The sequence below is a fragment of the Bos indicus x Bos taurus genome, chromosome 18, assembly GCF_003369695.1.
Source record: "Bos indicus x Bos taurus breed Angus x Brahman F1 hybrid chromosome 18, Bos_hybrid_MaternalHap_v2.0, whole genome shotgun sequence".
Classification (NCBI taxonomy): Eukaryota; Metazoa; Chordata; class Mammalia; order Artiodactyla; family Bovidae; genus Bos; species Bos indicus x Bos taurus.
In genome coordinates, this window is record NC_040093.1 from 19,547,867 (window position 1) to 19,559,634 (window position 11,768).

The following is an 11,768-nucleotide window of genomic DNA, read 5'->3' on the forward strand; positions in this document are numbered from 1 at the left end:
TGTTTTGCTATTAAAAAAAGCAGTTAGCATGTTTGCCATGGGTCTCTGAGCCTTTCAAGGAGTGTTAGAAAGTATTGACTGTTAAAGGAATAAAGAGACAAATCACAGATTGGGAGAAAATATTTGCAAAACACATATCTGATTATTGACTTGTACCCAAAATATACAAAGAACTCTTATACTCAACCATGAGAAAATAATCCAGTTTAAAAATGGACAAAAATTATGAACATATGTCTCACCAAAGAAAATATACAGATAAATGCAAGTAAGCATACGAGAACTTGTTCAACACAATGTCATCAGGGAGTTGCAAATTGAAACAATAATGGAATACTTCTACATATCTATTAGAATGTCTAAAATCCAGAAGTGAGGTGGCTGACATTTTGCCAGTCATGCAAGTTGTCCCTGGCTGGCTGCTCGCACATCATGTTTGCATAGGGCAGCAGCCAGGTCAGCAAGTGTTGCACTTTCTCCTGGCTCTTCCATCAACTTCTGCAACCCCTGGGCCATGTGTGTGTTTAGCTCCAGCTTCTCTTGTGGGCATTCATACCAATAAGGTCAGAGGCAAGTTTGTTTCAGCTTGTGCTAGCTTTCCCCCATTTACATCTGTCTTCCCTTCCTAACAACTGCCTGCCCTCTGCACTTTGAGTGGCAGCATCAGACACTAAGACAATAATATTAGGGACTGCTTAATGTCTCCACCACTTGCATAAGGTCAAATCCCTGTCTGTCTGTCTGTCTGACTGTCTATCTACCTACTTATCTATCCCCTGCTGTTGGTTCAGTCTCTCTAATTGAACCCTGATATCAGGAGGAGACTGAGGCCAGGGCAGGGAACTAAGGCAGGGGATGGTAGAACTGAAGCATAGCAAGGGACTGGTGAGAGTGATGATAGGGCTAACTGGAGGGAATGGATTCTAAGATTAAGACTTTTCCAGAGAGCAAAGCAGTGTTCTCTTTGGGATAGTAGCTTTCAAGACTCCCTCCCTCTCACATCTGAGCTTTTATTCCTGCTCTGCCCCCTAACTCAATTACCCTTCTTATCTTCAAAGGCTACATCCTCATTCTTTAATTGATTATTTTTACTTTTGGCTGTGCTGGGTCTTTGTTACTTTGCGCAGGCTTTCTCTAGTTGCGGCAAGCAGGGGCTACTCTTTATTGTAGTGCACAGGCTCTAGGGCTAGTGGGCTCAGCAGTTGAGGTGTATGGGCTCTAGAGCACTCGGGGTTCAATAGTTGTGATGCATGGGTCTAGTCACTCTGCAACTTGTGAAATCTTCCCAGACCAGGGATCGAACCCATGTCTCTTGCATTGGTAGGGGTGGGCTTTTTAAGAAACTTAGGTATTTTAAAGCGTTGAAGAATTGAACTGTTGAACATTTGAACTGTGTTCACCACTTTCGAACCGTGGTGTTGAAGAAGACTCTTGAGAGTCCCTTGGGCAGCAAGGAGATCCAACCAGTCCATCTGAAAGGAAATCAGTCTTGAATATTCATTGGAAGGACTGATGCTGAAGCTGATACTCCAATACTTTGGCCACCTGATGTGAAGAACTGACTCATTGGAAAAGACCCTGATGCTGGGAAAGATTGGAGGTGGGAGGAGAAGGGGACAACAGAGGATGAGATGGTTGGATGGCATCACTGACTCAATGGACGTGAGTTTGAGTAAACTCTGAGAGTTGGTGATGGACAGGGAGGCCTGGCGTGCTGCAGTCCATGGGGTCACAAAGAGTCAGACATGACTGAGTGACTGAACTGAACAAAGTATTTTATGAAATTCCTAACAAATAGAATGACGTGGATTTAACAAAAATAATATTAAGCATGAAATAGGTTTTGATTTCAGTTAATACAATAGCAAAATTTTAAGATTAGTGATAGTATCCAATTAGGTAAAACCACCTGTCACAATAAATCAAACAATAAACTTTTCTTCTCACCAAAAAGAAAGAAAGTTGTCAGTTTCATTCTTTTGCATGTGTGTGTGTGCTAAGTCTCTTCAGTTGTGTCTGGTCTGACTCTTTATGACCCTATGGATTGTATCCCCAGGCTCCTCTGCCCATGGGATTCTACAGGCAAGAATACTGGAGTGAGTTGCCATGCCCTCCTCCAGGGAATCTTCCTGACCCAGGGATTGAACCTGGGTCTCCTGTGGCCCCTGCATTGCAGGAGAATTCTTTACCAGTAGCGCCACTAGGGAAGGCCATATTTTGCATGTAGCTGTCCAATTTTCCCATCATCATTATTGAAGAGACTGTCTTTCCCCCATTTTATATTCTTCCTTACTTTGTTTTAGATTAATTGACCATATGGGAGTGGGTTTATTTCTGGACTCTCTATTTTGTTCCATTGATAACTGTCTATTTTTCTACCAGTACCATACTGTTTCAATTACTATTGCTTTGTAGTAGTATAGTTTCAAGTCCAGGAGCATGATATCTCCAGCTTTATTCTTCTTTCTCAAGATTTCTTTGGCTGTTTGGGGTCTTTGGTGGTCTTATAAAAATTTTAGGATTGTTTGTTTTAGTTCTGTGAAAACTGCCGTTGGCATTTGGGCATTTGACAGGGATTGCATTGAATCTGTAGATTGCTTTTGATAGTAAGGACATTTTAAAGATGTTGATTTTTCTGATCCATGAGCATGGTGTGCTTTTCTTTTGTCATCTTCAATTTCTTTCCTTGGTATCTTGTAGTTTTCAGAGTACATTTTTTTTCACCTCCTTGGTTAAATTTATTCCTAGGTATTTTATACTTTTTGAGGCCTTTGTGAATAGGATTTTTCCCTTAATTTCTCTGATAGTTCATTATTAGTGTATAGAAATGCAACAGATTTCTGAATCATATAGTAGTTCTATTTTTAGTTTTTAAAGGAACCTTCACACTGTTTTCCATAATGGATGCACTAATTTACATTCCCACCAACAATGTATGAAAGTTTCCTTTTCTCAATATTCTCTCCAACATTTGTTATTTATAGACTTTCTGATGATAGTCCTTCATATACACAGTGAAGTGATACCTCACTGTGGTTTTGATTTGCATTGCTTTAGTAATTAGTGACATTTAAGTATCTTTTCACAAGCCTGTTAGCCATCTTTTGTCTTCTTTGGAAAAATGTTTATTTGGGTCTTCTGCCCACTTTTTGATTCCATTTGGGATTTTTTTTGATATTGAGTTGTATGAGATGTATATTTTGGATATTAAGTACTTATGATGAAGTGTTAGTTCATCATTTTCAAGCATTTTCTCCCATTGGATAGGTTGTCTTGTTTTGTTAATGGCTTCTTTTGCTGTGCAAAAACTTTTAAGTTAAATTAGGTCCATTATTTTATTTTTGCTTTTATTTCTTTTACCTTAGGAGACTGATCCAGTAAAATATTGTTATGCTTTATGTCAAAGACTGTTCCACCTATGTTCTCTTCTAGGAGTTTTAGTTCTCTTCTGTGGTTTAAGATCTTACGTTTAGGTCTTTAAACCATTTTGAGTTTTTGTATATGTTGTGAGGGAATGCTCTAATCTTACTGTTTTACATGTAGTTGTCCAACTTTCCCAGCACTACTTGTTGAAGAGACTGTCTTTTTTTCCATTGCATGTTCTACTAATTGACTGTAGATATATGAGTTTATTTCTGGGCTCTCTATTCTATTCCATTGATCTATTTTTTATGACAACAACATACTGTTTTGATTACTGTAGCCTTGTAATATAGTTTGAAGTCTGGGAGGGTTATACCATCAACTTTCCCCCCTCCCCTTGGGATCATTTTAGCAATTTGAAGTCTTGTGGTTACATATAAAGTTTATTTATTCTAGTTCTGTAAGAACTATCATAGATATTTTGATCAGATCAGATCAGATCAGATCAGTTGCTCAGTCGTGTCCGACTCTTTGCAACCCCATGAATCGCAGCACACCAGGCCTCCCTGTCCATCACCAACTCCCAGAGTTCACTCAGACTCACGTCCATTGAGTCAGTGATGCCATCCAGCCATTTCATCCTCTGTAGTCCCTTTCTCTTCTTCCCCCCAATCCCTCCCAGCATCAGAGTCTTTTCCAATGAGTCAACTCTTCACATGAGGTGGCCAAAGTACTGGAGTTTCAGTTTTAGCATCATTCCTTCCAAAGAAATCCCAGGGCTGATCTCCTTCAGAGTGGACTGGTTGGATCTCCTTGCAGTCCAAGGGACTTCAAGAGTCTTCTCCAACACCACAGTTCAAAAGCATCAATTCTTCGGCACTCAGTCTTCTTCACAGTCCAACTCTCATGTCCATACATAACCACAGGAAAAACCATGGCCTTGACTAGATGAAACTTTGTTGGCAAAGTAATGTCTCTGCTTTTCAATATGCTATCTAGGTTGGTCATAACTTTCCTTCCAAGGAGTAAGCATCTTTTAATTTCATGGCTGCAGTCACCATCTGCAGTGATTTTGGAGCCCAGAAAAATAAAGTCTGACACTGTTTCCACTGTTTCCCCATCTATTTCCCATGAAGTTATGGGACCGGATGCCATGATCTTTGTTTTCTGAATGTTGAGCTTTAAGTCAACTTTTTCACTCTCCACTTTCACTTTCATCAAGAGGCTTTTGAGTTCCTCTTCACTTTCTGCCATAATGGTGGTGTTATCTGCATATCTGAGGTTATTGATATTTCTCCCAGCAGTCTTGATTCCAGCTTGTGTTTCTTCCAGTCCAGTGTTTCTCATGATGTACTCTGCATATAAGTTAAATAAACAGGGTGACAATATACAGCCTTGATGTACTCCTTTTCCTATTTGGAACCAGTCTGTTGTTCCATGTCCAGTTCTAACTATTGCTTCCTGACCTGCATACAAATTTCTCAAGAGGCAGGTCAGGTGGTCTGGTATTCCCATCTCTTTCAGAATTTTCCACAGTTTATTGTGATCCACACAGTCAAAGGCTTTGTTGATTGCTTTGTGTAATATGACTATTTTAGTATTAATTCTTCCAATCCAAGAGCATGGGATACCTTACTATTTCTTTGAGTAATCTTCAGTTTCCTTCATCAGTATATTATAGTTTTCAGAGTATAGGTCTTTCATCTCCTTGGTTAAGTATATTCCTAGTTATTTTACTTTATTTTTTTATGTGATTTTGAATGGATTTTTTTTTTTTTTACCTGGAGTCTATCTTTAACTGTTGCCATTTTAATTATGTCTTGGTGCAGATCTCTTTAATCTCATCTTGTTTGGGACTCTATGATTCCCTGACCTGGATGTCTGTTTCCTTCCTCAGGAAAAGGTAGTTGGCTCTTATTTCTTCAAATAAGTGTTTTTTTTGTCCCTTTCTCTTTCTCTGTTATCCTTCTGAAGTGATGGGAAGTGAAAGTTGCTCAGTCATGTCTGACTTTTTATGAACTCATCGACTGTAGCCTGCCAGGCTCCTCTGTCCATGGAGTTCTCCAGGCAGCGAATACTAGAGTGGGTAGTCATTCCCTTCTCCAGGGAATCTTCCCAGCCCAGGGATCGAACCCAGGTCTCCCACATTGCAGGCAGATTCTTTATCATCTGAGCCACCAGGGAATGTTAATATGCTTGATATTGTCCCAGAGGTCCCTTAAAAATGTCCTCATTAAATTTTTTTCTTTTTGCTGTTTTGACTGGGTGATTTCCATTATTCTATTTTCCAGATCACTTATCTGTTCTGTATCATCTGGTCTACTGTTGATTCCCTCTGTTGTATTTCTTATTTCAGTTACTGTATCTTTCAGGTCTGTTTGTTCTTTCTTATATTTTCTAACTCTTTGTTGAAGTTCTTGTTGAGTTCATCCATTCTTCTTCTGAGTTCAGTGAGCATCTTTATGATCATTGCTTTTAACTCTTTATTGGATAAATTGTGCTTAGTTGCTCAGTTGTGTCCTACTCTTTGTGACCCCATGGACTGTAGCCTGCCAGGCTCCTCTGTCCATGGGGATTCTTCAGGCAAGAATACTGGAGTGGCTTTCCATACCCTCCTCTAGGGGATCTTGCCAACCCAGGGCTTGAACCCAGGTCTCCCACATTGCAGACAGATTATTTACCATCTGAGACACCAGGGAAGCCCATTGGATAAATTACTTATTTCCATTTCATTAGGGATTTTCCCCCCTAAGGTTTTATCTTGTTCTTTTTTTGTGTGTCTTTTAATTTTGTTTGACTTTCTGTGTTTGTTTCTGTTAATCACTTATTTCCATTTCATTAGGGATTTTTTTCCCCTTAGGTTTTATCTTGTTCTTTCTTTGTATGTCTTTTAATTTTGTTTGACTTTCTGTGTTTGTTTCTGTTAATTAGATGAACCAGCACCTCTTTCAGTCTGGAAAAAGCAGCCTTGTGTGGGAGCATCCTTGGTGTAGACTGCCTGTACCTGGTGGCTTTGGCAGGCCTACTGAAGGAGAACTGGGTGGGGGCTGGGGTTAGTCCCAGGGCACTCTGATAGTGTCCTTGGTAGATACCTGGAAGCTATTGTGGGGCCAGAGGAAACCCTGGAGCATGTTGTGCCAAGGCCTCCTTGGTGGACAGCTGGAGCTGGAGCACACATGGACTGGGCAGTCTAGGGATGTGTCATGCTGTAGGAGCCTTAGCAGGCAGCTGGAGCTGGAGCAGGCACAGGCTGTGGGGAGTCCTGGGGGATCAAACAATGCTGCTTGCTGGAACCTTCAGTCCTGGAGAGAGTTCCAGTAGGTCCCTACCCATTTTGCAGGTACTCTAAGGTTAGTGAGTGGGATTTAAATGTAATAATATGCATAAGTTCCTTGAATTGTGATTGACACAGTTGACTGCTCGGTAGCTACAAGGGTGATGATAGTGATGATGATGGTCCTGATGAGTAAGACCCAGTTTCCTGCTTCTCCACTTCTTAGTACTTGCTTTTTCCTTGGCCCCTCATTCATCCTGAAAGCCCCAGGCTTTTTCATGTGGTTGTAGAATGACTTTCCCTGCTCCTGCGAGGTGAGAGACAAAGATGTGGTTAGAGGCTAATTTGGAAGAGGTGCTCTGCTTCCTTCCATAACCTCTGCATGCATGCTGAGTTGCTTCAGTCATGTCCGACTCTTTGCAACCCTGTGGACTGTAGCCCACCAGACTCCTCTGTCCATGGGATTCTCCAGGAAGAACACTGGGAGTGGGTTGCCATGCCCTCCTCCTCCTTCCCTGACCCAGGGATCGAACTCAAGTCTCCTGTGGCTCCTGCATTGCAGGCTGATTCTTTACCACTGAGCCACCGGGGAAGCCCTCCATAAGCTGTAGAAGCCATTTATTTAAGTTTCATTGACTCAAGCAGGGTCACATGCCCACTGCTGAAGCAATCTCTGAACCAGTATATGACTTCCCACATTCATAATGATCACTACACCATACATCCCAGAGGTGTTTCTCACCTCCTTCTCCAGCTCAGATGAGGGCAGCTCTCTCCTTCAAGCTTCTGAGGCCCCAAATCCCTCTTTTTCTCTTATACTCAGGCATCAGTAATCCTATTTACCTTACCTTTAAAATTCATCAAGGCTTTTCCTTTTCCACTTCCCTTACACTGCCCTGATATTCCATCACATCCCATCTAGACTTTCACAGCAATTTGCTACTGTTACATTTCCCCCACAGTCAGCTCCCCTCCAAAGTCATGGAGAGCCTGTTAATACCTGAGTCAGCTCTTGTCACTCATCTGTTTAAAGGCTGTTCATGTTACTCAGAGTAAAGTAAGCTCACTTCCATCTTATTTTCTGTTTCCTCCCTGATTTCTCTTTTAACCATTCCCTGTCTTCTGCCCTTTAGCTACACCTGGCCTCCTTAATATATCTCAGAAATATCAGACATGCTTCTCCCTCCAGACCTTTGAACTAGCATTTCATGTCCCTGGGATAAACTTCACTTAGATATCTGCTTAGTTTCCTCACTTAAGTCTTACAGGACTTAGGTCAAAAGTCAGATCTGGGGCTTCCCTGGTGGCCCAGGAGATAAGAATCCTCCTGCCAATGCAGGGGACACAGGTTCGATCCCTGGTCTGAGAAGATTCCACATGTCTCGGATCAACTAAGCCCATGTGCCACAACTACTGAGCCCACGCTCTAGAGCCTGTGCTCCACAACAAGAGAAGCCACGGCAATGAGAAGCCTGAGCACTGCAACTAGAGAGCAGTCCCTGCTCACTGCAACTAGAGGACGCCCATGTGCAGCAATGAAGAGCCAGCACAGCCAAAAATAAATAAAAGTCAGATCTTCATTGGAGCATTACCTGCCTCCCTATTTAAAATGACAGCCCCTCACTGTCATTTTGGTTGCCGTTTTGGTGATTGGTTACTTCCAATCACCCTTACTCTGCTTTATTTCTCCCCACAGTCCTCTTAATATTTCACTATTTACTATATTTATTACCTTTCACACCCCACAAGAACATGAGATCCATGAGGTAGGAGTTTTTTGGTTTGCTTTGTTGTGCCCTTTGCCTGGGGCAACAATTGATGCACAATAAAAATTTGCTGAATGAAAGAAGAAAGAACAACTCAACAGCCCTGTGTGGGGGTGAATCTGCCTTGCCCACTGGGCTGTGGGTTTCCTGAAAGCGGGGATGGGGTATGTCTTGGTCACAGCTGTGTTTCTAGCATCACCCAGCACAGAGCCAGGCATGGAGGGGATTGGGAGGTCCTATAGGAGGGTGACTGTATGTGCAAAATATTCCTGTGAGCAGATCTGTGAGAACCAGTGCTGGGTTTCCTCTTCAGTAAAGGTGGAAATGGGGGATATCTTTGGGACTTTCATAAGCACCTACAAGGATTCTTTCCAGGAGGAGGAGAGAGCCCCACCTATTTTGGAGAGTGGAGATGTATGACATTACTTACTGCCGCATTGGCTTCCTTTGTGTTCCTTGAATTGCAAAGCTCATTCCAGCTTATGGACGTTTACACTTGCTAGTCCCACTCTGTGGGAACTCTGTTCTCACAGTTCTTGGAACAGCTGTTCACACTTTGGCTCAAGGAACATCTTAGAAAGGTGTGCACTGGGTATCCAGTGTGGGACTACATTTCCCAGAGGCCCTTGTTCCAGTTGAGGCCATGAAATTAGTTCTGTTGAATGGTCTGAGAGCAAATGTGATAGTTGGTACTTTATTTATTTATTTGATAGTTGGTACTTTACGGCCAAAGTTTTATTTAAAAATTATACTGCTTAATTGAGGTATAAATGACAAAAATTATAATGTGGTTTAAAATGTACAACATGGTGATTTGCTATATGCATCATTGTGAAGTTATTACCACAACCAAGTTAAATATCATCACCTCACAGAGTTACCTTTGTTTTTGTCTGTTTTTGGTGAGAGTGCTTAAGAGCTACTCTCTTAGCAAATTTTAAGTATACAGTACAGTATTGTTAATCACAGTCACCTTGTCCTATGCTAAATTCTCAGACCTTATTCATCTTATAACTGAAGGTCTTTACCCTTTTACCAGCCTGTCCTCATATCCCCGACCCCCAGTCCCTGGCAACCACCATTCTACTTTCTGTTCTTATGAGTTTGAAAACAAATCTAAAAAAGATTCTACATATGAGTGATATCATAGAGTATTTGTTTTTCTCCACCTATTTCAGTTAGCATAATGCCATCAAGTTTCATTCATATTGTTGCAAATGGCAGGCCTTTGTATTTCTCATGGCTTAATAATATTCCTTTTTTTTTTTTTTTCCCACTCAGACACGGTAACTTTATTTGCCTTTGGCTGGGTTTTCAGGAGGAATGGGGCTGGCAGGAGCCTGGGCTTCGTGCGCCCTCTGGTGGGCCTCAGAGGCAAGGACCAGAAAGGACTGGACAGTCTGCAGGCCACAGTCAATAGAGTTTAGGGGAGGGCTGCAGTGCTCCTCAGGACTGCACCCCCGACCCAGCTTCAGGAGATGGGGCATGACGGGAGGAGGCCCTGAACCTCTGGCTCTCATACTCGCCCGTGTTGGATGCCCGCATGTTCTGCCGAGCCTTCATCTGCTTCAAACGGTCCTTGTCCACTTCCCGCTTGGTGAGGATGAAGAGGAGGATATCACAGGGGAAGCCGATGGCCCAGGCTAGTCCCACAGCTTTCATGGGGTTCTTGCCCCTCTTTCTGGGGATGTATTCCAGCTCAGGGGAGAGGGGCTCAGGCTCCTCCTTGCACTCTGGGGAGCTGTGGCTTTGCAGTGCCCGACTCCTGTTCTGGGAAGCCTTGTTAGCAGTGGCTCCTGAGACAGTCCCCCGGAGGACGCGGGCATTTCTCGCCCCCCGGCCCTTCAGCGCCGTAGCAGCTACCACCGCCGCCATGTTCAGATCCCAATCCCCAATAATATTCCTTTGAATATAGATATCAAATCCTCTCTATCCCTTAATCTGTTGATGGACACTTAAGTTGTTTCCATATCTTGGCTGTTATGAATATGCTGCACTGAATGTGGGAGTCCAGATATTTCTTTTAGACAGTAATTTTATTTCCTTTGGATATACCCTCAAAAGTGAGATTACTGATTCATATGGTAGTTCTATTTTTAAATTTTTGTGAAGCCTCCATCCTGGTTTTCACAGTGGCTCTACAAACTTACTTTTCCATCAACAGTGCATAAGTGTTCACTTTCAAGTCAAGGCTTTAAAGAAACATGTGGCAGTTTTCCATTCTTATCTTCTGCCTGGACTCAAAGGATTCTGGATCCTTAGGGGATGGTGGAATCACCACATGGAAGGTTCCTGGGTCCCTTGACCACCTTGGCAGGTTCTGTGAGTGAGAAATAAATTCCTATTTTGTGAACTACTAAATGGTGGGGTTTATTTGTTACAGCTGCTAGCATGACCCTAAACAATATACCTTCTAGACTTTTGCTGTCTATCCCAGTGCGTCTCAAACTATTTGTGATTGTGGAATAGGACCTGTTTTTTTGTTTTTGTTTTTTTAATATCTCCCAATCTGTCATGGACTGGTCCTATGCCCTGCACAACGGGACAAGTCTATTTCAAATACTTGGATGCCGTAACAGGTCAAATTGCTGTAAGTCTGAAAGCGCCTACTGGCAATTTCCACACTTAGCTTATTGCAAACTATTAACAGTAGTAGACCACTATTATCACTGCCATAGCTTATTACCCTGTTTTATTTTTCTCTGCGACATTCACCATTCCCTGTAATTATTTGCTTCTATTTGTTTGTGGTTTTCTTCCCACTAGAATGTGGGGAAACTTCCCAGATGTAAGCTCTGTGTTGTGATTCTAGTACCTAGTACAGTGCTTGGTACATCATAAGTGCTCAGAATATTCAACTTACTCAACAGAATAAGTACTTGTTGAATGATGAATAAGCCTCATACTTGGTGGTTAGAGGGGAGAGGAGTTAATCTACCTATTACAGAAGCCCTACAATCAAAATTCCAAATTCCAATGAGTTCACTGACAGTTTCTGACTCCCAAGTTTTCTGGTGGACCACAGCACCCAACATGACCTCTTACAACCCACTTCCCTAGGCTTCCCCCGGTAGAGACTGGACCCTCTATTCTGTTATTGTCTGGTGATATGACTGTCTTTCAGCCTGGTTTTTAAGTTCACAGGAGGTACCAGTGGTACTTAAGTGGTGACTGCTCTGTCCCCAGAGTATGGCAATACATTCAAAGCCCTTGGTCAACATAAATAGATTTATGACACAAATACGTGAATATGGGCAGAGGAGAACAGTGTTCTACCCTGTCTCCCATGGTCCACATCTTGGCGGGGTCCCAGGATTGGTCTTGAGCTCGGGTCCAGTGGCCCTCCTCCCCCATCTACCACCTCA

General features: G+C 42.4%; 1 protein-coding gene across 1 annotated transcript; it reads right to left on the bottom strand.

Annotated features, from left to right (window-relative positions):
* Nucleotides 1-9,690: 9,690 nt before the first annotated feature.
* Nucleotides 9,691-10,293, bottom strand: LOC113875706 (probable hydrolase PNKD). The gene has a single exon (XM_027514402.1). It carries the CDS (start codon nucleotides 10,276-10,278, stop codon nucleotides 9,850-9,852), a length of 429 nt encoding a protein of 142 aa, XP_027370203.1. The 5' UTR covers nucleotides 10,279-10,293; the 3' UTR covers nucleotides 9,691-9,849.
* Between the last annotated feature and the right edge of the window lie 1,475 nt (nucleotides 10,294-11,768).